Genomic DNA, 26,242 nt, shown 5'->3' on the forward strand with positions numbered 1-26,242 from the left:
CTCCCATTTTGAACACGTCATTACAATAATAAGTCTAGTGTAAGTTATGTCTTTCCTGTAAGTATTGTGTAGACAAAGATTAAAATCACTCATTAAATAACTCAGGAAACTAAATTGAAAGGCTTGTTTGTTTTAACAGAGTTATCACTACCTGATGACTTCCATTTGAAGACTATTTGCCAGTTTTGGGAAATGATGCTATTTAAAACTTAGGTCTGTATACTGGCAGCTACAGTTATTTTACTAAAGCTTAGGGGAAAAAAAGCCTTTGATAATCAACTGGGAAGTGCCCAATTTGCAGGTTACTGACTTGTGTGCTATTCTTGGTTATTAGGCACACAGGCTCTGAAATCAAAATCTTGTAAAGTAAAATCAATCCTGCCTACAGTATTTGAAGTGCAGCCAGAAAACCATTGCACAGGAACTCAAAGAGAAGCCCAAAGAGCAGATGCAAAAGCAGGCAAGGGTGCTGGAGGGGAAAATCCAGGCTGCAAGTGGGGGAATCTGGTGCCAACCAAGAGACCTACAGCACCAGGTTTAGGAGATTCTGCTCTGAGATTACTGGGATGGAGACCTTGGAACTCTTCTGATGAGGAGTGGACTGAAAGGTTTGAGGATGAGAACAGAAAATTCCTCTCCACAACTGAAACAAAGGCACAGAAAGGTGACCTAACATGGATCACAACTGTAAGAGGGGAGTAACAGTAGGACTTTTGGTGATAGAAACTGGCCTAAAGTGTCTCAGATTTCCTGGTTTGTACTGTTAGAGTCACTTGCATGCTGAAAAGGCTTCCCTACACCAACCAGATACTGCTGGGTAAGTGCAGTAGGAACCACAGAAAAGGGAAGACTATATCACCACCTAGAATATATCACCATCTAGAATTACCTCTAGGAGTCAGCAAGCCAATAAATCCACAAATAAATTAAATGAAAAGTATCATGAAACAAAGAGTCAAAATTGTAGCAAGTAATTTTCACAACAAACAAACAGCAACATCCTGTCACAATAGGAGGGTGATGTTAGCTAATTCAGACACTGTCTAGGTGTACTGAGGAGGTAGTTCACTATAACATAATTACTGCTAGGGAAAAAAAAAAGGAAAAAAAAGCATTCTTAAATTCACATAAATCAAAGCAGTCCAGGGGAATCAGAATGAAAGAAGCATTGGCAGAATTTTTATATTTATATACAGGAAAATCAAATATTTTGATCATTACTTCTGCAGAATACTAGATTTTAAAATCATTGAGTAAATCAAAGATTTGGATCATTGAAGAACTGTAACAATCAACGCCACCCTCCACACCAATTTTTTTAAATGTGGGTAAGAAAGATGAGAAGCCTAAAAAAAAAGTAAAAAAAAAAAAAAAAATATTGAAAACACTGTGGTCAAAAGATCAGTGGACAGGTTTGGCCCAGTGGTGTTTGAAGGTGATGGTAAATCCTTAGGTATCCTACAATAGATCAGTGAAATGGGACTGGATGAAAACAAATTAGAGGTAAGGAGGTGTGGGAGTGCTGAACTAAAGGACATATCAAAAGGAAAGGAAAAAGGGTCAGAACTTCATATTCTGCACAAAGGAATGACCTAAAAAATAAGATATATCTGAGGATTACCAACCATATTATAAACCATGGCAGAGCCCAGTTCCTCCAGATTTGTGGTTGCTCACATAGAACACACATTCCATTTTATTTATCAAAGTACAGCTCACAGTTACCAGGTTGGAACTGCTCATTGTGTTCACAAGTTTATTTCTTGTCATCTGACCATGTAATTTCATAATCTGTATACTCTTTCTTCAGTATCTCTACAGTGACTGAGTGATCTGCTTTTCCATAGCCCTGCAAGACAGAACAAATTGGACATGAACATGAAGTTTTCAGAACCATTCAGTTCTCCTCAAAACAAAGTTGTTCACATGCAAATCAAAAGTTCTAAAAAAGATACTCTTGCAGTATAATGTTTTATTTTTCTATTATCCTCTCCAATTCCTTCCTCTGCAAATTGAAGTTCTACAAAATAAATGAGGTGGGTCCAATAGAAAATGCATTTTCTACACAATTTCTCCAGCAGAAAGCTTGTTTTAAAACGTTCCCAACCCATCAGCCACTGTATTTATGGAATGCTGCTTTAAACCACAGAGATTGCAGTGACCCACTTTAATCTGTGAGCATACAAACAGCTGATTTGGCTCAGCTGAAGGGAAAGGGAATAAGCAAACAAGTGTGAGCATTTGAGTGCTACTCTGGCCACTAAAGAAATCAGAGTTTTCATGTTTTATTTATTTCCCACCTGCCTCAGGTGATAATAGCACAATTTTAAGTATCTGTGCTCTTCACCCATTGCAACTCCAAGGTAAGGTCAGATGACCCATAGGGTTTTTAGCCCTCATTTAAAAATCACTGGTCACAGTGTTACTGTTTCATTGAAATTTAAGGCAGTTGTGGTCAAAGTGGCCTCTCCAATATTGTCTTACATGATCAAAGTTATCTTGATTTCTTATTTCAGAACTACACATAACAACAGTGCAGTACACAGATAGAAATCTGTGATTTACAGGTTATTTTTTCCCATAATATTTCACATGAAAGTTTACTTTGAAAACTGAAAAAAAAAAAGAGCTCAAGGTTGTATTATCAAACAAAACATACTCTTATTCATCAGTGACGGCCCCAAAGAGGAACAGCTTAAATAAACAAACATTTAAACTGAAAAGGTTAAAGTTGATGCATTATAAAATGCAAGCTTTTCAAAAATAACAGATAATATAGTTATGTCAGTTGGAAAGCAATAGAATCCATGGCTCACTCTTGCCTTAGCAACCATTCTGAAAACCTTAAAAATAGCAGCACAGCTTCAGAAGAAGTTAATGACGATTTCTCTGGCTTCAATTAAACACCAAGGTACTTCTGTTTTGGAGTCTGACACCAAACCTTCAAGTCAAAAGAAGCCTTAAGCCAATATAATTAATATTTTAACTTCTGACCTGGAACTGAGGTCATCTGAGCCCCAGGGTCTCCACCTGACAGAAGCCCTCATGGCAATAAAACTCTGCTTTTACCTGGTGCTCCTCTGTGAGCATCAATGCACCAAAAGCAGAGAATAAAGTCTATTTCTCAGACTGCAAAAGTTGACCACTGCCTCTAACACTTAAATTGGCAGCTAGATTAATAATACAGGTCCCCTGCCCTAAAGTTATTGTTTTTCTAATCCACCTCACAAGTGAGCCTGGCAAGTTTCACAGTAAATGCTTAAAATGAGATGTAAATTGCCAAAAGCTACCATGCTATTAACCAAAAATCCCAAAGCATCAGAGACAGAAGCTTTTGAAGGAAAATGAGAGATGCACTTACTGTTGAGAGCCCAAATACCCTGATTTTCTTGTCTTTGCTATTATGTTCAATTTTCCCTCCTCCAAGGCACTTGCACTCATATCCCAGCTTTTCCATCTCAGGATTTACTTTTTCAAATATATGATCTGCACAAGAAGAATGGTGAGAGACATTAGAACAGGGCCTAGGCATTTAATAGTCTAGAGCTAATTTTTGGCTACTTTCTTATTTCACCTACAAGGCAGGGAGGTTTCTCTTCAGAGGCACAGATAAGCTGCAGTTAAAGCAGTTAAAGTTTTTTAGTTAGTTAGCATCCATCGTTCTCCAAAATGAGGCTGATTGTGTCAGGAAAATCAATCCACTAACACCAGAGGTTTACGTTCATAAAGGAGACAGAGGAGTCCTGTAATTTTATTCAAATGAAGGGAGAGGTCATGGGCACTTCCCGTGGGGTCTCTAAATTGTTAGAAGACACAGCCTCCTTTTTATCCTAATATTTCCATTTCTCTCTTTCCCTTGAAAGGTACAGACTTCCCCAATCACCTAACAGACCCCGTTTCTAATGTGTACCCCCCACACCTTTTTTTCTCTCCTTGTGTGTCTGTTATTTTTCTGTAAATCCAGGGATTTAGCACAGTCTTGAGTGAGTGTCAATTAGCGGAATTCCACAGGAATTTATGGTTCCCCCTCCATTGCTACTTTCACGGCTCAGTATTTGCCCTTATCCACCATCAGGCCCGCTGTTTGAAAAGACACCTCCTCATTCCTTTCAGCTGGCTTCCGAAAAGGCACACGACAGACATACAGCCCCAATTTTCCTATCACACGGGGGACGCAGAAAGGGGAAAAGGGGACTTTTGAGCTGTTTAGGCCAGGGCTCCCGCTCCGCCTCACACCCGCCGCCGGGGAGGGGGGGAGGCCCCGCCGCGGCCGCTGCCCGCTCGGCCCCGTCACGCACTGTGGAACTCGGCCGCCTTGGTGCCGCGGACGATGTCGCGCTGCTCGCCGCCGCCCGGGCGCTGCAGGCGCACCAGGATGTACTTGAAGGTGCCCTCGGGGTCGATCTCCACGTCCCGCACGGCCGCCATGGCGGTGCCGCCGCGGGGGCGGGAAGGCGGCGGGGCGGGACGGGGGCGGGCGCCATGGCGGCCGTGAGGCGGGGCGGGCTGTGGGCAGCGGCTCGCCCTGAGGGGACGGGCAGCACCTCCTTGAGGTGCCCGCCGATAAAAATATAGCGATAAAAAAAATATAGTTCTGTCGTTAGGTCAAGTTGCAAAGCTGCGCTTCTACGGATCGCTCTTGTGTAGCCGCGTACAACCTTAAAAATAGCAGCACCGCATCTGCTTAAAAAGAAGTAAATGACTATTTCTCTGGTTTCAATGAAACACCAAGGTGGTTCTGTTACAGAGTCCGACAACAAATCCACAAGTCAAGAGAAGTATTATACCAATATATTTAATATTTTAACTTCTGACCTGGGACTGAAGTCATGCGAGCCTCGGGGCTGACAGAAGCCCTCACGGCAATAAAACTCTGCTTTTACCCGACGCTCCTCCGTGAGCGTCAAGGCACCAAAAGCAGAGAAACAAAGTATTTTTCACAGACTACAAGAGCAGGAGCTGACCGCTGCCTCTAACACTAAAGTGCCCTTCAGAGAGCTCTTGTCCTGCATCCCTCCCTTTGCAGCCGTGGACTCTTCTCCGTTGTCCTCAAGCTGGGATTTTGTAGGTGGCACAAGGCAAAGCAAAGTGTTTGTGCCAGAGCAGAGGGTCCCAGGGAGGCTGGTAGCTCTAACAGCCAATATTCCTCAGGTTATGTTTGTGAAAAAACGACAATCACTTAGTTTTAAAATTTTAAAGGTTTAATAGCAATAAAATGGTTATAAAAATAGTAATACAATTAGACTAATAATAACAATTTGACAATTTGAATTAGGACAATATGAGACAACAGAAACAAAGAGTTACGGACGTCCGGGTACCTTTTTCTGGGCAGCACAAGCCCAAAAAAGGCCCCATGTTGACAGAGGATTAACCCTTAAAAGCAACAGCTTGTTGCATATTCATACACCTCATCCATGATGCATCAATTCCACTCAAACACAAGATTTTGTCTGGTCATCATCATCTTCTTCCTCTGAATCCTAACAGCACCTCCACCTTCGAGGCGGGAAGAAGTTCGTTTCTTCTGATAACAGGACAATAAATTCTTTTTCTCTGAAAGATTTAAGTGTCCTCTGGCTGTTATCTTGTTGCAAGTCTTTTCTTTAAAAAAGTATCCTACATAGCATAGTTTCTATTTTAACGTTTTTTTATAACCTAAAACTTTATTCAACACACTACTTAATGAATACAGCATTACTTTCTAACACAACACATATAATACTCATTTTAATATTTGCGAAAAGCCAATCATAAAATATGCATTTTTCACATGTTGTACTGAAGCTCAATAAGAAATACTATACAACAACTCGTGGCTGCATTGTTTTATAGGTGCACCTGATGATTTAGGCAAGCCCCACACAAATTGATCATACAGTCACAGATGTGTAGAATGAATAATTTCATAGAATCACTGAATGGTTTAGGTTGAAAGGGACTTTAAAGATCCTTTATTTCTAACCCCTGCTATGGACAGGAGCACCTTCCACCATCCCAGGTTGCCCCGAGCCCCATCCAACCTTGAACTTCCAGGGGTGGGGCATCCACAGCTTCTCTGGGCAACCTGTGCCACAGTCCCACCACCCTCACAGTGAGGAACTTCTTTCCCATATCTAATCTATATCTATTTTCTTTCCGTTTAAAGCCATCCCCTTTTGTTACCACGTCACTGAAGATTAAATCTATAACATTCACCAAAGGAAAACTAATTGCAGTGCTGAAGTAAGAGCACAGTTTGTATCAAGTGTTTACTCCAAAATCAGGGAAATTTCATATTCAACGACTAGAAATTTTTTAAAAATTCAAAACATCTGGCACTTCCACATAGCTGCATTTTAAGTTACATTGTAGATAATTTCTAACTAAACTATTTTTCTCTTTTCATACATATGAACATTTAAGTTATTGTTGAAATTAATTTCTCCATCAACAATAGCTTTAAAATCTAAAACTAGTACTTGAATACCTTCTCTAAATACATAAAATGTTATGTAATTTAAGACATAGTGGAAAACATCAGTAAAACAGAGGAAGAGCACATACCATCTAAACATAAATTTATTAGTATTTAGAGATATGACAAAGGTCTGGTTTGGTTGTGGTTGCTTACTTTATCTACCCTAATATCTCATGTTCCGATTTATGCTGTACTAACACAGCGTTATGGAGGCTGTTTGTTTGCACAAACTCTGTTTTTTTCTTTCTCCCTGGAATGGTTTCCTTCATTTCCTCAAGCACAGAAATCTGTTGCGTGGCCCTGAAAACCTTTATTGCCCCATTTCAGTTATGATGCACGAAAGGAACTAGCAACAAACAATAGTGAGGGTGGCAAAGGAAATACTTGTGGCACACCTCAGAAGCTAAACTTGAAAGGAATTTTCTCTCAATGAGGAGGACAGGCATCAGGCTTCACCCTACATGAGTTTGAGCAGATAACTTCATGATTTAGTAATAATCCCAGCAGAGCTTTGTCCAGTTCTCTTTAATGCTTCTCCCTTCCTAAGCACCCATTTAATCCAAGGGTGGTTTCCTGTGCCATGCCCAGGTATAGGAGCTTCCTCTTGACTTTTAGGCCATTTTTAGACAAAAATTCCCCGCTGCTGGTGGGAATTGTCGGTGCGTCACTTTGTGGACCTCAGGGGTGCAGAGAGGATGGCTCGGGGTGACAGGGGTCTTCAGCCAGACACTGCCTGTCTCCAACAAAACTGCACAGAGGGACTTTCCTTTTGTCATGGGCTTGGCACTATTTTCTGAGAAAACTGAGGGGGTTTTTATTTATTTGTTCAAGCGACATCTTGTCTCTCTGCAGCGGAGTCCTAAAAAGCATTGTTTGGGTCTTGTTTTGCATTGCAGTTTGCAGGATTTGGATTGCACCCAAATAAATAAAATTGCTCTGTTTATGTCCTTCCTATCATCAGATCCTGTGAGCCAGGAGTATCCTAATGCCAAAACATCTTCATTTTTTTAGCAATTTGAACTCTAAATGGCAAGTGACTAGAAGAGTTATATTGTTATTTTGCAAAGCTCTTAACTATACTCTGTGCTGCAGTGAAACTCAACATGAGGTTCCCTCAAGCCATTGGATCAATCCAGGCAACTGGAATCAGGAAAAGGGAAGCAATCACTTTGAACTCCAGGTGTATAAATTTCTCCTTTTATTGAGCTCTCTGACAGAGAGCACAAGATGTAAGGATACATTTAGCCCATGCTTGTATTACAGGAAAATATTAAGGAAAGGCTTTTGAAGTAGGTGCTTTCCATCACATGTAACCCTCACACAACAGAGAAAGTAAAATGAAGGCTAATGTTTAGCTTTACTTGCAAATTTACCTTTTATTCTAGAGCAGGAGTAACCCTGGGATTGATCAGATTGATCATAATGCAATTGTGCAAAGGAAATGCACTGCTGTAAATTCTGCCATGGACATCAAAGATCACAGGTCTTCTTTGCTGCTTGGCCTATTCAATTTAATAGGATTTAATAAAGATTCTTCTTCTACAGCTGTTGATTAGCAGCTCCTCAGATTAGCAAAGAGGCCAGAACAAATGCAGGTTAATACCTTATCTCTCTTGGGATTAACATCTTTGGCATCTGTGACGGGTCTTTTCTGGACCCCTCATATCTTGCTTTCATAAATAATGATCCCTTTCAGGAAATGAACAAGATCTGGGGAAAACCAAGTTTTGTTCTCCTCCTCATAGAAGGCAGTTTTATAACACCATTGCTCTGCTGGCTAAAAACCCTCTCTAATTTCTGATCTACCTTTACTCACAAAAGGTTTTTTTATCCATTTGGGGGTTTTGTACCATCTGTATCTGTCTATATACAGAAAACTTCTGAGCACCTTCTTTACTTTTCTGAGCCTTCCTGGCTGCTTCCTCTACCCCAGGCTTAACCCCAAATTTCTAATAGGCTTCTGGAGAGGTATTTCTTTAGAAGGGATCTCATGGCATGTATATATTCCTTGAAAAGCCTGGGCTTTCCTACCAGGAGGTGTCATTGCACTCTCCTTCTGAGTGACCATAAATATCACCAGCCTGTCTCAGAATTGTTAATGTTTGAAGTGAGAGAGCACAGGACATGCCCAGAATCCACTTCATCAACGAAACAGCTCTCTAGGTTTGTTTCCAGGGCTCTGCTGTCCTTTGGTTGTCCTTCCCTGCTCTTGGTGTCCGTGCCTTGCACCATATGCTGGGGGCATGATGGAAGCAGTGTGCAGGTGATGGTTCCTGAGGCCCAGCTGTTCCTTTGTGGTCTGCAGAGACAAACAGTGTGAATGAGCTGTTTAATTGATCAGAGTTCATTTATGTGGGATATGTGACATCCTGAATATCAGGATGGGCCTTTCAGCTGCCTTTCTTCAAGATAAGCTCACGCATTTGCATTCTTGGAGTAGAGCTATGAGGGGTTTTTGATTGGTATATTTAGAGCTGGAGGCATTCAGCAGGGAAACCATGCCCTTCCTTTGTCATGGTATTGGGATGGCAGCTCCTAAGAAAAAATCAGAATGAAGATGATGGATGGGGAGTGTAATGGTATGAAGTCTTACTAGCATAATTCTGGATATAAATTGAAGTTATGTCCTTTGACTTAACCTTTAGATAAACCTTTGTCTGTCTGACTCTAGAGGATATAGAGCATCTGCACTCCTAATTTACTTATATTCAGGGTGCCATAAATCTGGATCTTTCATTTTATTTTTACACTAAGGTAGTTTCCCCACTGTATTTGTATACCCCCATTGTGGGGATTTAGATTAACTGCACTCTTAACTTCCTGAAATAAGAATGTTGTATGCAGGCCCAGTATTATTTTATAGCTGGTAAATGGCAATTCCTTCTCTTCTTGCTGATACCTGTTGTGAAAGTGATATTATTTCTGTGGGCCAAATAACCAGACTCTGCTACTGATTGCAGTCATGTGACTGCAAATGATGGGTAAATGCCTATTGATAAATGAGAGGAAAAAACCACAACTAGTATGCACCAGGATGGATAAATACAGAATCACAGAATAAATCATTTGTTTGGAAAAGGCTTGTAAGATCAGAATCCAAATAGAAACCTAACACTGCCAAATTCACCACTAAACCATGTCCCTAAGCACCTAAATATCTCCTCCAGTTCCCTGGGTAGGCTGTTCCAGTGCTTGACAACCCATTATTAACATTTAAGGATTATTAACAGGGTCTGTTGGGTGGAGTACATGCTTAGCACTTGAGAAAATCCACTTTGTGGGTCTCTTCTTAGGCTCAAACATAAAAGTGAAACAATTTCAAGATAGGTGACAGATCATCCTTCCTGATGAGTCAAGAAATCTCTAAGTGTTAGAAGTGCAAAATCTTTGTTGGAAAAGTTAAAGTATTGTTTTCAAGCCCTAGAAATAAGGGAAGTCCTAATTTTCTTGGTAGCAGTTAACTGGAACTTTAAAGTCCTTGTGGTGCCAGTTTGTTGGGATTTCTATTCTGGGAAATGATAAAATTAAACAATTTAACACCATTGCTTTCAATGTTAGTGAAGAGTTCTTTGTTCTTGAAACAACAATTCTATGCAGCAATTAAAGTAGACTTCACTAATGATTCTATGTTAAAAACACCTGTCCTAAAAAGTAATTACTTATTCTGCTGATGGAAATAATTTTCTTTCTCTGAATAATTCATAGATGGTATGTCTGTGGCAAAAAAAAGCTCCTGAAAGAGTCCTTAATTCAAAGACTCTTCTTGAATATAAGAAGAACAGGATTCAACTTCTGTTCTCTCATTGGTCTGTTGACTGAGAAAAGTCAAAAGTGGTTTGAATGATACACCTTGATGGCTGTTCTTGGGTCATGTTTTACTTCTCAGTGCTGTGCAGTTGTTCCTTGTGCTTTGGTCTTCTGCCTTGAGGATTTCAGATACCCCATGGGAAGTTCTCATTCCACAGAATTCCAGTAGTTTTGGTGATGGACCTTTCATGACTGTTATATTTGTTATAATGAATGCTGTGTTTAATGATTTAATGATTGCTCTTGGATACTGCTGTGATTAAGGACTCAAGCATGTTAAATGCTGTGTCCATTGATGTATAAAAATGATGTACCTGAAGCTGAACTTGAGCACTGAAGAGAAGAGAGCTGAAGCTTGGAATCCATGAAACCATGGTGAAATGCATTAGTAAGGAAGTGAAGCTGCTGCATCTTCTTCCTTTTTTTGTAGCCTCTTCCTCCTGATACAGCAAATGAAGGCTGGTGGGTCATGTCAGCCACCCAGTGCTGCTGATAAGCTCACATGCTCTCTGATAAGTCAACACAATATTTTAATGGAACAGAGCTCGGCAGAAGCTGTGCAAAGAATCTGCCAAACAAAAACTGTATCTCATGATTACCACTTTTACAGTCTCAACCACCTACTTAACCCCCTAATCCCAAAACTTGCTCTCACTTCTCTCACTTGCCAAAAGCTGTACCTGTTCTGTTCCTCAGAGCCAACATCTCCTGTCAGTGTCACTTCTGGGACATCTCCCTGCTGAGACCATGGGGCTGTGGAACAGAGCTGGACAGTAAATGAACAGCCAATGCATGCATTATATACTTATTTTTTTATGTGTACATGAAGGGTGACAAGGCTCCAAGAGCTTCTCTGCCACAACTCCCAACAGTGGAATTAGAAAGAATCAAGTTCTGCATGGGATCAGTTCCACTTGCAGGCAGCCAGGGTGTGATGTTAAGGCCAGTCCTGCTTTTATCTTAACTCGAGGCATGAGTTGTTGTTTCCTGTGCTCCTTGTTTGTTTCATGTTTCAATGCTTTGACTCACACCTGGCCAGTGCAAGTGATCCCCCCCAGCATCAGGTTAGATTCTTCAGTGTGTATTTTTGCCTGTTTGGAGGAAATTGTGCACTGAGTCACATCAGAATTCCCGAAATGAGAAGTGGAGATAAGATTTTCTGACTCCTGGGGTTCCACTCCAGACAGAGTGGAGACTGCCTCAGGCAGCCTTGAGAAATCCCAGCCTTTTTGTAGCAGTTGCACTGCCTACCTTATTCACACTTAATCAGACACAGAGGCTGAGGGATGAGTATGTTTTCAGAAATTATCTTTTCTTCCCATCTGGACCTCAGGGAAAACTTGTGCCTTAAACCCTTTGTCTCTTAATTTCTAAAGAATTAAGTGTTGCAAGCTCCTCTCCAAACAGGAAACACCTTCACTACTGGCACTAGAACTCCTTTTTCCCCCTCCAGGCTGGCTAAATCTCTTACTTTTCCTCTCCTAGTATTACTGTGGGTGAAGCTGGAGGTTTTTCCACTATTTCAAAATTACAAGTGGTTCTATGCCATGGGATAAATGTCCATTATACAAAGCACTTGGAAATAAATACCTATCACGTGTTTTAATTTAGGAATGACAAAAATATCTTCTAGGAGAGATGGAACTGGATTACTCAGAGGCACTCAAAGCTCTATTTTTGTCTGTTGATATGTAAATGCAGATGCAAGATAAAGATGTGGATAAAGAACCAGTCTTTAAAAAACACATGGGAAATCTGTCTTTTTCTACATGTACAAATGTACATCTATATAGTCTGTTTACCTGGGATCCCACCACATTCTCTATTTGTCTTGAATTTGTGATTTCTTCAAGTCCAACAGAATTTCAGATAAAGTAAAATAATTTTTCACTGCATTAAATTTTCTTGAGATACTGATAGAGATACTGAAAAAAATGTTTCTCAAACCAAAACTTACTAATTTCCAACAGAAAGACAGACTCTACAAAACCCCTGTTTCAGCAATTCATGGCCTCTTTGGAAAATTTTCAATTAAAACTTTGTCCCTACAAATCAATCCACCGCTACTTGTTAAGCACCAAGTGGATGTGAAACATTCTTGATCACGTGTCTCCTAAGTTCTCTAAAGCACCTTTTGGCTTTTAGTAGATTGTAAATATTTCTTTCCTCCAGCACCCTTCTTTACACTGGAGTGGGAATAAAACAGTTCTCTTGGACAAACAGGGCTCTTTGGAAATCTGCCCTTTGAGTTCTGATTCCATCCCTTGTGTGCTCATTTTATGGTGATTTCAGCTGAGCATTGTTTCACTTGTTTCCTCATAAGAATGTCTCATGGGACGATATTAAAAACCTTAATTATTATAAACCACAGTGCCCTATTGTTTCTGTATTACTGACACAGCCTTGAGGCACAAGCCAGGTTGATCTACCAGGAACAGATCAATCATATCAATGTCAGCTGTTCTTGAGAGCCTAGCAGCCTTCTGCTGATTTTTCAATGGTTTTCTTTAACATTTTTCAATATTCTAGGGTCTTTTCTAGGTGCTCACATGGAAGGTCTGGCTTCTAATTACCTTGATCTTCTTTTCTGAGATACAGAGAGGCAATATTTGCTTTTTGTTCATCTTTTTGCTCATATTCTCAAAGTTAGTTACTGAGGGTTTGGATCTTTTAACTGTAGCTTGATTGGTTGTAACCAACCTAAATAGTCTTCACTCCATAGTCTGACCTATTTTCTTTTCCCACACTATTGCAGTGAATATCAACTTTCCTTTATATAGAAAGAAATGACATTTGACATGTCCTCTGTCAATTGCTGTCCTTTAAATGGCAGACCTGGCTGGATTTTATTTGTTTTACTCCTAATATGTTTATAAAGTCCTTTCTTACCCTTTATGTCTCATAGTGGCCTCTTAAGTGAACCTTCCAACTGGAGAATCAGTTGTGGCAACAGGATTGTCAGTGCACCTCTGTTTGTAAGGGAAAAGAGGTGATCTGGAGAGTTCCCTATAAAAAGTTGGGCCTTCACTTGTGCAAATGAAATTCTGGAGTGTGTAGGAACAAGAACTGTTCAGCATTTCTAAAAACTTGTCTTTAGAGTCTCCTGTTTTCTGGCAGAGAGGAATTGTGTTAATCTTAAGAAACTATGTCTGTACTCATGTAGCATAAGAAGAGAGACACAGTTTCATCCAGCTCTGTACAGCTCAAGAAGCAAGGATATTACATTCCCTAATCAATTGTCAAAAGAGTAAAAAAGCATGAATGTGAAATAACTTTGAAAAGAGAATAAATAACACAGAAATCAGAAATGGCATTTTTAGCTTGGTTATCTCCAGTTCAACCTAAGAAAATATAGCACAGGTATTTTCCCTGAAATATAAATGTAGTTTAGCATCCAAGATAAGCTTTAGCTCAGAGGAATCCCAGTTTTTAAGTGCCTTTGACTTTTATTAGTGAGGTTTTAACCTCTACAGTGGGGTTTTGAGAATGATTTTCAGGCTTTCTTTTTTCCTGAAAATTTTGCCTTCATCTTCCAGTACATTAGAGGGAAATAAGAATACAATCAGTGGACAGCAGAATTCCCTGGGAAAAACCAAAAAGAGCCCCATGGCAATGATGCACAAGGGAATACAGCCAACAAAAAGAAACAGTCTTTTTTTAGGCTGGAGTTTTTGCAAGCGTATTACTTTGGTGTTCTGTTATTTTTTGTGGGGCTTTCTTTATCTGCTGCAGACAAGAGGTCTCAGACAGCCCCTGCAAAGGAAGACTACTGTAAACTATGAAATAAACTCTTCCTTCCTCCGGAGATTCCACTGGCAAATGAACTCTGATGAAGTTTCCTCAGAGCTTTCTTCAGAGTTTCTGCCATGACAAGGGTGAGTGCTTACCAGTAGGAAGCTCATTAAGTGACTTGGAAAAGGGAATCTCCAGGAAAAGGCGTAGCATTTTCTGTCTTTTGGTGCCTGGGAGCATAAAGGTTCTTCCTAGAAGTTGTCTATAAATTTTCTCAGCATACAGTTGTAACAGCTGATCAATGTTTTAGAAAACAAAACAAAAAAACAAACCCTTCCCTATCAAGGCTGATTGACATTAGTTTGTAGTAGAATAATGTTGAAATTAGGCCCTGCTGCATGATGTGCTGTATAGGTGCATTAAAATACAGGCTTCTGTCTGTGTCCTTCAGGTGGTAAAGCCTCCTAACAGAGAAGGGCTGGCAAACAGGGAGAGTTTTCATTGCCAGTTTGAGGCTAAATAAACAGCAGCCCTGATCTGATGCTGCCTGCAAGCCTCAGGATGTCTGGTGCTTCTAAGCAAGGCTTGCCCAGGCCAGCCAAAAGCTAACCTCAGCTCTCCAGAGTTTCTTGATTGTCCATTTGTGTTTCTAGCTTTGCTAGAAAGTGTTCCTCTGCCTCCAAATATTCAGTGTGTTGTTTTTTATCCTCACTCTCTTCAGTACCTGACCTGCTTTCTAAGACTTTGTTGCAGTTTCTAGTCAACTCTCCTGATTTGTTAGTAACTGGGGTTGTTTTCAAATATACTCTTTATTCTGTGCTCTTTTCTGAGATAATTTCTTTGATGGGCAGAGATCTTTGGCTACTTGACAGTTCTTTCCTTTTTGTGAAAAAATTGGGCGATACCAGTTGATGTTAGCTTGGAATCCAGAAGCCATTGGTTTTTATTCTGTAAGAACAGGCTGAGGCTCCAAAATCAGAGCTCCAACATGCACTGTATAAACTCACACTATGCTTTACAGATATGAATTGGGTGCTACCCTGTGGCCTCCCATTGCTGCCAGCACTTGCTGAGTCCTTTGCATGTTCAGCCTCATTAAATCCCATTCCTAGCAGTGAAGCTTTATGCAGCAGTATAATTAATCAGGGTATACACAATAAATGTGCATGAATTCCTAGTGCATTGCCTTGTCCACTGAAATATTATCTGCACTTGTTCAGGTGCTGTAACTCTATTGAGATCAGGACATTGAAGGATATGGTCCAAGGGACTCTTCAAAGCAAGGTCCACGTTTCAGGCCTGACTGCTACAAGTGACTGATGAACCTGGATTGTGAAGAGTTCCAGCAATCCTGGAGCTGGCAAACCTGACCACAAATGAGAGCTCTGCACAGCTGAGATCCATAAGGAAGGGCTTGTCCTGTGCTGCACTTCCCATTTTTGCTCCAACTTGGTTAACCAGCTTTGAGTGTCGGTGTCTTTCCTACTGAGATACCAGAACTGACGCCTCCTTACTGCAAAACATTATGCCAGGTGAAAAATTGCAATCTGCTTATTCATGCATTTAATTCCATCTAATTGTCCTCCTCCTCCTTGATATCCTGGAATTGTGTGTTTCTGTCAGTAAAAGTGTCATGTGGCACTTGGCACTCTGTCACCACAGTGTTCTCTCTGGGAGGGCTGCTCTGGCCGGGGGAAACATCCGTCCTAACGTGTGGGGGGGTCAGATCCTGGGATTTTCCAAGAAATTTTTTTCCATACAGGAATTTCCCGTCTCGTGGAGGGCAGGCTATTTGAGGGAATAAAAGGCAGTGCATTACAGAGTCCAGACACTTGGAGCTGAACTTGATTTTCAAGGCTGAGTTCATCCATTTAGCCACAGCCTCTGGGAAGCAGCGCAGAGGAATTCTGTCACCTGGACACTGCAGCTACAAAATGTGAGTAGAAATGGACTCTGCTATTCTGTTTCACTGCCCAGCTAAAGGAGGACTGGACAGCTGGAAATCTGCGTCCATTTTCCTTAAAAGCTGCTTACATTTTAAAGTATCTTGATATTAAAAACAGTTTTTAAATGAATAGTTTGTGGAAATCCTACTTGTTTAAAAGTACATAGCAAAAATTGCATGACCAGTACTTTATATGGATTTTTGACTCATTTGTTTTTTACAAATGTGTTTCTTTGATTTCTCATAGCCATCTGCTTAAAAGATAGAGAAAACTCTCAGAAACATGATTTGCTTGCAGTTCCTGTCTCTTCTTACCTATGGTAAGTGTGTATTTCTCTGTGTAGAAAACTAGTGGGATGACAATATTAGTGGGACTGTTCTCTTTGAGCTCAGCATCAAAGAGAATTTTTGAACCTGCCCAAATTAACCTGAGGCTGTGTTCACACAGAACAACCTCTGGATGCAATGGCACGTTTTCCCTGCTTGCCTGTCAAAGCCGTAATTGGCTCCTATAAGTCTCAAAGCTTTGTGTGATCAGACATAGTTTCACAGGCTGAAGTCCTGGACTTGAAGCTGACTTGCCTGGCTTGAAGCTTGCCAGGTGATTGTTTGTAAAATAATTACCACGAGTTTTGATGCATATTTCAGATACTGACAAGTTTGCAGTGTTTATAGAGCTTAAATGTCCTCTTCTAGAGAGAGAGGAGGGGAGAAGTCAGACACCAACTTTTGGATATTTTCTCATTCTAGGACTTACAGTGCTGCAGGGGGTGAATGGGTGGACGTACCATTATTCAGACACAAACATGACCTACAGGGAAGCAGAGCTGTGGTGCAGAGAGAAGTATACTAACCTGGTTGCCATCCAGAACAAGGAGGAAATCAAGCATCTCAATGCCTTCTTACCCTTCAATCCGGGTTACTACTGGATTGGAATCAGAAAAGTTAATGATGTGTGGACCTGGACTGGAACTAACAAAGAACTGACAGAAGAAGCAAGAAACTGGGCTTCAGGGGAGCCAAATGGCAAAGGGAACAACGAGGACTGCGTTGAGATCTACATCAAAAGAGGGAAGGATGATGGCAAATGGAACGATGAGCAGTGTGACAAGAAGAAGGTCGCCTTGTGCTACACAGGTATGGTCTGATAAAGGTCACTCCAGTGTGACCCTGGGGAGTTCAGGTGGTGGCTGGGATGAGTTGTTTAACTTCATCTAATATTTACCTCAGAACAAGTGGTCTTGGAGTTTCCAGCCAGCAGAACCCTTTTACTGTGAGCTAGTCTGTAAAAGGTGTGCATTTCAGAAATTCTTCTGTGAAATGACAGGATAATCCTCAATGCCAGCCCCCTGATTTTCTTTTGCTATACAAAGGGCTTGTTTAGTGTCAGAAAGACAAACAAAGTGCTAGCCATGTTTTCTTAGTGACTGTTGTTGATTCTTTCATAATTTGCTTTATTTTTTTTTTCCAGCTTCTTGCAACCCATCTCTCTGCAGCGGCCATGGAGAATGCATAGAGACCATCAACAACCACACCTGCCATTGCAACCCTGGCTTCTATGGGCCTGAATGCGAGTTTGGTAAGATCATTTCATCCTGCTCCTTGACCAACTCATGCCACCTAGTGCTCAGTTTGGCTTCTTGGTTTACCTGCTCAGCCAAAGAGACTGACTGTGTACCTCCTTGTGCTTCTTTGAAGTTAAGAGCTGTGATCCACTAAAGAAACCTGATCATGGGAGCCTCGAGTGCCGCCATCCACTGGGGGACTTCAGCTACAACTCCTCCTGCAAAGTTCAGTGTGAGGAGGGCTATGAGCTGACTGCACTGGAGTCTGTCCACTGTACCTCTTCTGGGCTCTGGTCTGCCCCCCTTGCAGCATGCAGAGGTGAGCTTGCTGCATTGCACGTGGTCCTCTGCACCTCAGTGCTGCGCTGGCAGTGGGTACAAATGGAAGTTTGGCCAATTCCTCTGTAACACATTTCATGGTGTAGGTGCTATTTTATTGCAGCACACAGGCCTCTGATCCTGAGGAGGTGAGATGAGTAGGATGATTGTTCTGGCCTCGTTCCTTGCAGGGAAAGACTTTTCCAACTCTTAGGTGGAAACAGGGAATTGAGATGACCTAGCTGTGAGACTGCTCTCAACAGGCCAGTTACTCCTGACTGTAGGGATCATTTTCTGAGGTGTTTGGCTTAGAATAAGATACTTTTCTAAGCAAACTAAAGCATCAAAGGTCACCCAACAACAATCAAAATAGGGAAATTTTGGATTTTAAATAGTTGCTGTCATGAGCTGCCGATGAATTAACAGTCTTGCCTGAAGAGCTAGTTTCCCATTTTAAAATATTTCCCCTTCTGTCTGCTTTGTGAGATGGTGGCATAGTAGACCCTTTTCTAAAGCTGTTCCTGTTTAGTGGATATGTTGCTAAGCTTCAGAAAAGAAAAAAAAACTTTAAATGGTTTGTTGCAAGCTAAGCTCTGCGCTGTCTCTTGTCCCTTTCAGCTGTGACCTGTCCTGCCCTGGAAACGCCTGCTCACGGGGCTGTGAACTGCTCCCATCCCTCTGTGCAGCTCACCTGGGGAACCACCTGCGAGTTCAGCTGCGAGGAAGGATTTACCCTGACAGGACCGGCTACCCTGCAGTGCGGCTCTTCGGGGGCCTGGGACGGGCAGCAGCCAGCGTGTGCAGGTAATTCCCCTCTCCTTGCTCGGCTGAGCCCTCGGGGCTGCCGGCCCTGCCTGTGCTGATGGCTGTGCTCTCCCTGTGCTGCAGCCGTGCGCTGTGAGGCTGTCCCGCGGCCGGCAGAAGGCTCCGTCAGCTGTGACCGCGCTCCTGCAGAGCTCACGGCCGGCTCACGCTGTCGGTTCCAGTGCCCCGAGGGACACGTCCTGGAGGGCTCCCCCAGCACCGAGTGCACGGCGCGGGGACAGTGGTCAGAGCCGGTGCCCAGATGCAAAGGTAAGGCTGGCTGGGTTGGAAACCATTGATTAAAGCTGGAAGAATCTGAAGAGTCTTCCTCAATCAGATGTAATCAAAGAGTAGCATCCATCCCCAGCAGATCCCAAGGAGAGGTCGTGTATTAGTGAGGAAACAGCAGCGCAGGGTGACAAACAGCACTCTGGGGCACAGCCCCCAACACACACAATAACACACTTTAACAGTGGAGTGTCTGGCAGGGATTCTTTATTCCCTAAAACCCAAACGGGAGCAAGTGTCAGTTTATGCAGTCCAGGGTGGAGAGTAATCTGGAGCCATTCCCAGGATGACTTGTGTGCTTTGGGTGCATATTTAAGGGTTCTGGCTGCACTGTGCAACCTCCTGAAATCTCTGTTTGTGAGACACTGCTGGGTCTGAAGGGAGGTGTGATGGCTCTGTAGGGGACAGCTCCAGGCAGGACATGTCTTCTTGCCAGCTCCTAGAAGTGTGTTTGTTTATCCTGACCTACTCCAAGCTAAGCTCTGCGCTGTCTCTTGTCCCTTTCAGCTGTGACCTGTCCTGCCTTGGAAACGCCTGCCCACGGGGCTGTGAACTGCTCCCACCCCTCTGTGCAGCTCACCTGGGGAACCACCTGCGAGTTCAGCTGCGAGGAAGGATTTACCCTGACAGGACCGGCTACCCTGCAGTGCGGCTCTTCGGGGGCCTGGGACGGGCAGCAGCCAGCGTGTGCAGGTAATTCCCCTCTCCCTGCTCGGCTGAGCCCTCGGGGCTGCCGGCCCTGCCTGTGCTGATGGCTGTGCTCTCCCTGTGCTGCAGCCGTGCGCTGTGAGGCTGTCCCGCGGCCGGCAGAAGGCTCCGTCAGCTGCGACCGCGCTCCTGCAGAGCTCACGGCCGGCTCACGCTGTCGGTTCCAGTGCCCCGAGGGACACGTCCTGGAGGGCTCCCCCAGCACCGAGTGCACGGCGCGGGGACAGTGGTCAGAGCCGGTGCCCAGATGCAAAGGTAAGGCTGGCTGGGTTGGAAACCATTGATTAAAGTTGGAAGAATCTGAAGAGACTTCCTCAATCAGATGTAATCAAAGAGTGGCATCCATCCCCAGCACGTTTCCTGAGCAGATCCCAAGGAGGGGTCGTGTATTAGTGAGGAAACAGCAGCGCAGGGTGACAAACAGCACTCTGGGGCACAGCCCCCAACACACACAATAACACACTTTAACAGTGGAGTGTCTGGCAGGGATTCTTTATTCCCTAAAACCCAAACGGGAGCAAGTGTCAGTTTATGCAGTCCAGGGTGGAGAGTAATCTGGAGCCATTCCCAGGATGACTTGTGTGCTTTGGGTGCATATTTAAGGGTTCTGGCTGCACTGTGCAACCTCCTGAAATCTCTGTTTGTGAGACACTGCCGGGTCTGAAGGGAGGTGTGATGGCTCTGTAGGGGACAGCTCCAGGCAGGACGTGTCTTCTTGCCAGCTCCTAGAAGTGTGTTTGTTTATCCTGACCTACTCCAAGCTAAGCTCTGTGCTGTCTCTTGTCCCTTTCAGCTGTGACCTGTCCTACCCTGGAAACGCCTGCCCACGGGGCTGTGAACTGCTCCCACCCCTCTGTGCAGCTCACCTGGGGAACCACCTGCGAGTTCAGCTGCGAGGAAGGATTTACCCTGACAGGACCGGCTACCCTGCAGTGCGGCTCTTCGGGGGCCTGGGACGGGCAGCAGCCAGCGTGTGCAGGTAATTCCCCTCTCCCTGCTCGGCTGAGCCCTCGGGGCTGCCGGCCCTGCCTGTGCTGATGGCTGTGCTCTCCCTGTGCTGCAGCCGTGCGCTGTGAGGCTGTCCCGCGGCCGGCAGAAGGCTCCGTCAGCTGCGACCGCGCTCCTGCAGAGCTCACGGCCGGCTCACGCTGTCGGTTCCAGTGCCCCGAGGGACACGTCCTGGAGGGCTCCCCCAGCACCGAGTGCACGGCGCGGGGACAGTGGTCAGAGCCGGTGCCCAGATGCAAAGGTAAGGCTGGCTGGGTTGGAAACCATTGATTAAAGTTGGAAGAATCTGAAGAGACTTCCTCAATCAGATGTAATCAAAGAGTAGCATCCATCCCCAACAATTTTCCTGAGCAGATCCCAAGGACTGATCCCTTAGTTCCAGTTGCATTCTTTGGCAAAAGTTTATATACAAGCAAACCATGGGAAATTGTATAGAAATTTCACTATTTGTGTGCTTGGAACCTCTTGATTATTAATTTTTTTTTCTTGCATACTTCACTGCCCTACAGCAGGAATAACCACATCTTTTTGTGTTTCAGTCATACAGTGTGAAGCACTGAGCCCTCCTGAGAAAGGCTCCATGGATTGCTCCCACGGGGCTGGGATGTTCACCTACAACACCTCCTGCCACTTCAGCTGCCTTGAAGGATGGAGCCTCAATGGCTCTCGTGTTCTTGAGTGCAGCCACTCAGGAAACTGGAGTGCCAGCCTGCCCACATGTGAAGGTAATTTGCCTGTGAGCAGCCACAGGGAGGTGACACTGTATTTTTTGTCAGATGAGGTGTGGAAGGGTGGTAGGGGTGGTAATAGCAACCAGCGAGCTAGAACATGTAGAGAAGTCCATGAATTCAAAAGCCCAACAAAATCACTCATGCTTGAAAATAGATGAGAGGAAAAATCCTAAAAGATCTTGGTGGAAAATGTTGATTTCTCATATATAAAAAAACCCTGCAACCAGATTTCAGTTCTTTCTGTTTGGTTTTTAAACAAAATATTTCTCACTATGAGCTTTTTTTCTATGCGAATAGAGACAAAAGCTTTTCTAGACAAACAGAACCTTGTGGGGAAATCTGCACTCATAAGTCTGGTTCTCAGTGGAAAATTTTATAGGTTTTTTTGATTTGGTGTGATAGTTTCTTGGATGCACTCCTCAGCCAAAAGACCTCACAGAGCTTTTCTCTCAGTGGCTGCAGTTTTAAAGGACAGAAGCTCAGCCTTGCCTTTTCATTCAAGGCAGTAAGAGCTCTGTCACTGCCCTCAGCTGGAACACCCCTGGCCTGCCTGGAATGCTTTTGGTTGAGGTCCTAAAACCTCAATTCCACTTTCATTTGCTTGAACAGAATTTAGATCCTTGAAGAATTTCATTGATCTCAGCAGGATTGCTCAAAGAGGAAGGCAGCACACAGGGAGTTAAAATATGCACTGCAACATGAAAAATAAGAGGAGCACAAATTGCTGGGCAAGGCTGGAGGTTAGAGGCAGGCCCTGGTGTAGGGAGCTTCTTGCCTTGCCATTACTTTTGCTGGCAATTGATGGGGTAATTTTTAGTATTCAGCTTTTAACCTTGTGTTCAGCAAGCAAAAGCTTAAGTGTTACAAGCTGCACTTCTGGTTCCTCTTGAAAAGCACGAGGGAAGGGAAGAAAGAGAGAGGGCTTCAAAGACCACCTGTGCCCCTTGATCTCACTGAAATCTTTTCATCCTTCCAGCCTCTGACCAAGCCAGCTACATCTCTGTGGGCATAGCAGCCACTTCTGCCTCTCTGCTGTCCACAGCATCATTCCTCCTTTGGCTTGCAAGGCGCTTCCGGAGGAAAGGTGAGCGCTCGCTCTGGCTCCACTGAGTTTTTTATCTTCCTGAAAAGTTTGCAGTGGAGGAAACAAAAAAAAAAAAAACAAACCAAAACCTCCAAAGCCCTATACTTTGCTTGTTGAAAAAGTGGTAATTCCCATGCTTAGATAAATTCCAAAACAATTTTCAAGAGCCCTCCATGTATGCCATGTTTGGCTTTTGGACGGACATCTGAAAAAGGAAAAAAAAATAGTAAACACCAAATATTTAGACAAAAAAAATCAGGGCTTTTGTCTTGAAATACTAATACCTTTTCTTATTCTTCTTGCAGCAAAGAAGTTTATTCCTTTCAGGTAAGTTGTGTCTCAAAAAACAACACGAAGAAACCACAGCCATCGCTTTGCTAAAATCCATTTGATAGAAACCTATTGTCACTAAAGTACTTTTCACTTTTTGTTTTACAGGAACTGGCAGGAAACAGCCAGTGAAGGTAGTTTCCAAAGTGCTGGAGAGACTGTCTAACTCAAGTGTTTCAGGTAAGCACATGTGATGGCTTCACTCACAAATTCTCTTCCTTTTAATCACACAAGCAATCAATCAGAGCTGCTAATTGCTGTACAGTTGCTGACACAGCAATAGGTGCTTTGGGACATCTAATATGCATCTTGGCATTGCATGGCAGTTCCTAACAAGACTGATGGATTTATTGCTGTAGAAATGGTTGTTCAGCTCCTGAAGGATGATTGTGCTTAGCATTCTGTCCAGCTGCAAATGGTATTTAGGAACACTTTTGTGCAGTTCTGCTACCTGCTGCATACAAAATTCCTCTGAGATGAGAGCAAATACGAATCTCTGCCAGTTTTCTGATTTATGGAGGAATTTTGTGCTCTCCACAGGAATTGCAGCCACCTTCACTTACATCTCAGATTTCTGGAGAATGAAACTGCCTGCAAATCAGCAGCTGTCCAGATGTTTTTACCTTTTGCTGACAAGAGATTGACCTCGTGTGTGATTCAGAAATCTTGAACTCAAGCTGTCTGGTATTTCCATTGAAGACAAAGAGAGAACTCTGGCCTTGTGGCCAAATCCTGCCTCCATTCAGCCATGTGGTTATCCTGAACTGGGAGCTTGCCATCTCCTGTGCAGGTGGTGAGTAAGCAGTGCACTGCTGCCTAAAGAGGAGGCTGGTTCCTCCTCTGCTCCACTCAAAGGTACTGAGGTGAAGACATGCATTATTTCACATCACTACACTGCTGCAGGTGTCTCCTCTGGAGTCACAGGGGTTATGCTTGCAGAAACAGAAGAATCAGGATGGAAAAATATTCACTGAACAGCTTTTAAACTATTGATCTGGTTTGGGGAAGTCAGTTTATTTTCAGATGTCCCAGTCCATAGATATGCCTGCAGTGATATGGGCAATTATTTGGCTTTTTGCTGCATATCCCAGAAAACTTAGATGCCTTTTTTTAAAAATACAACAGCACCAGGAGCCATGGTGCTTACACAGGGTACTCTGGTTTCTGAACACAGCAGGTAGATCTGAAATTATCTCATCCCTGTGGGATTCTGTACTGTAGTATGTGTATATACATATGTATTTATTTGAGCAGCTTTTACTGTGGATATTTCTATGCTCTTAACTGTTCATGTATTGTAAAATACTTGCTCTTGAGTGGGTCTGTGGCTGTTGATCAGAATGTATTTGGAAATAAATTGGAAGTGTTTGTAAGGATTGCATGCCTGCATAATGTTTATGAATGAAATGGAAGACTGAAATTTGTATGTTTATATATTGCAAGTATGATTTTTTTAAGCTGTTAAATCTTCAAATGAGACTCTTTTAATTTATGTTTAAGTTATGATTATAAATTAAAAACCTCTCATTTAATCCAGTATGTATTGTCCTATTTGTAACATTTTTTAATAAAATGTTTTCAATTTAACGCTCCCTATTTGTAAATGTGAATAATTTAAGTTATTTGGGTCAGGCCTGAGACTTGTGGCTTCGACAGAAGAATGTGAGGGTCGGGAGAAGACTGGCTAAAAGCAAGGCTGTCCATTACTGGAGAATCAGAGCATCACTGGGTTGAAGAGACCTTTAATATCATCAAGTCCGACCCATGCCCTAACACCACCTCAATTAAACCACGGCACTGAGTGCCACAACCAATCCTTCTCTAAACACATCCAGGGGTGGTGACTCCACCACCTCCCGGGGCAGACGATTCCAGTACTTTATCACTCTTCCAAAAAAACTTTTTCCTAAGATCCAACCTAAATTTCCCCTGGAGCATCCCGTATTTCCCTAGCAACCAGCAGATGGGGCTGCCTGCCCGGGACTGCCGCAGCCAGAGCAGATCCCAAACCAGCATCCCCAGTCTGAACGGGAGGAGGAAGGACCAGGGCCGTGTCCAGGTGCTATTACTCTTTCTTTTAATACATTTTTCTTTATACCCTTTTAAAGTTTGAAACCTACTTTACCTTTCTCCTAATCCTATCTCACAACAAAAAATAAACACATTCATAATTCACCAGCACTGAACCCACCACGCTCTTTAGTACGTTAACCAAGAAATCTCAAAATTAACAAAATCTCAAATTAACAAACCAAAACCACTACACCAGGGAAGCTGCTCTGAAGCTGCTGCCAGACAAACTCTGAGGGGCATTCCTGCCCCAGCCTAGAGTAAAGAAAAACCATCAGAGGCTTAAGAGGTGCTATTGTATCTGCAGGGGTCCCCATGGCAGGAAGGAATGATGAATCTGACTCCATGATCTCAGAAGGCTAATTTATTATTTTATTATACTGTATTATATTAAAGAATACTAAACTATACTAAAGAATACAGAAAGATACTTACAGAATGCTAAAAAGATAATAATGAAAACTTGTGACTCTCTCCAGAGCCCTGACACAGCTTGGCACCAATTGGCCAAAGAGTGAAAACAACTCACAGCAGAATCCAGTGAAACAATCACCTGTTGGAAAAACAATCTCCAAACACATTCCACACGAGCACAGCACAGGAGAAGCAATTGAGATAAGAATTGTTTTCCTTTTCTCTGAGGCTTCTCAGCTTCCCAGGAGAAAAATCCTGGGCGAAGAGGATTTTTCAGAGAGTATGAATGCCACAAGGTGCTGCCCCACAGGGGACAGAGGCCATTGCTGTTTGTCCCAAACCGATTAAAGAGCTGAGAGTGGCTGTCAGCACTTCCACTGCCTGGACAAGGTGGGGCCCAGCCCTGGGAGCAGATGTAGAGCAGTAATCCTCAGGTTCCCCGAGGGACGCAGAGATTAGCCCGGGACGCCCTGCTCTGAATCCCTGAGGAGCTCTTTTGAGAGCTAAAGCACCACACGGATCCCCTGGCCTGCCCTTGTTGGTGTCTTCTACGTGCATGGCCATCCTCTGGAGAGAGCAGCTTATCCAGCATGGATCCCACCCTGCTGCCCAGGGCAGTTCAGCTTCTCCTTTCCTGACCAGAGCTGGTGCTTCTGGCAGTTTTTCCTGGGATCTTACAGGGGCTTTATTGCCAGAAAAGAGACTATAAAATTATCCCTCTTCTTTCTCCAAGCTTTGTGACTTTTAGAGGCAATGCTCTTCTAGTGAGATCCCATTTGGGTGGGATTCATCCTCTCCTTCTCCCATATATCCCCTAGGCCAGACAAAGACTCCCTGAAGGGGATCTCCTTCCTTGCAGCGATGCTCAAGTTCCACCTATCCTCATAATTAATGCTGGTCCAGCAACATAATTACTGCTAGTCCAGTTTTGCCAACACAGGCAAAAACCCAGCCCGTGCTCATCCAGGTTGCTTGACT

At 43.2% G+C, this 26,242-nt stretch overlaps 2 protein-coding genes across 2 annotated transcripts; one reads left to right on the forward strand and one right to left on the reverse strand.

Annotated features, from left to right (window-relative positions):
- Window positions 1–1,673: 1,673 nt before the first annotated feature.
- LOC311157096 (14 kDa phosphohistidine phosphatase-like) lies at window positions 1,674–4,464 on the reverse strand. Its single transcript, XM_084211506.1, has 3 exons — window positions 4,299–4,464; window positions 3,362–3,486; window positions 1,674–1,849 (listed from the first exon to the last, which is right to left on the reverse strand). The coding sequence occupies exons 1-3, from the start codon at window positions 4,426–4,428 to the stop codon at window positions 1,757–1,759; spliced, it is 348 nt and encodes a 115-aa protein (XP_084067632.1). The 5' UTR covers window positions 4,429–4,464; the 3' UTR covers window positions 1,674–1,756.
- Window positions 4,465–15,839: 11,375 nt separating this feature from the next.
- On the forward strand, window positions 15,840–24,324 carry SELE (selectin E). Its single transcript, XM_084211091.1, has 16 exons — window positions 15,840–15,935; window positions 16,192–16,264; window positions 16,695–17,081; window positions 17,416–17,523; window positions 17,643–17,828; window positions 18,446–18,631; window positions 18,716–18,901; window positions 19,427–19,612; window positions 19,697–19,882; window positions 20,421–20,606; window positions 20,691–20,876; window positions 21,175–21,360; window positions 22,343–22,450; window positions 22,756–22,777; window positions 22,889–22,960; window positions 23,321–24,324. The coding sequence occupies exons 2-15, from the start codon at window positions 16,228–16,230 to the stop codon at window positions 22,944–22,946; spliced, it is 2,208 nt and encodes a 735-aa protein (XP_084067217.1). The 5' UTR covers window positions 15,840–15,935; window positions 16,192–16,227; the 3' UTR covers window positions 22,947–22,960; window positions 23,321–24,324.
- Window positions 24,325–26,242: the final 1,918 nt, after the last annotated feature.

This window comes from Fringilla coelebs (assembly GCF_963513975.1).
Source record: "Fringilla coelebs genome assembly, chromosome: 9".
Classification (NCBI taxonomy): domain Eukaryota; kingdom Metazoa; phylum Chordata; class Aves; order Passeriformes; family Fringillidae; genus Fringilla; species Fringilla coelebs.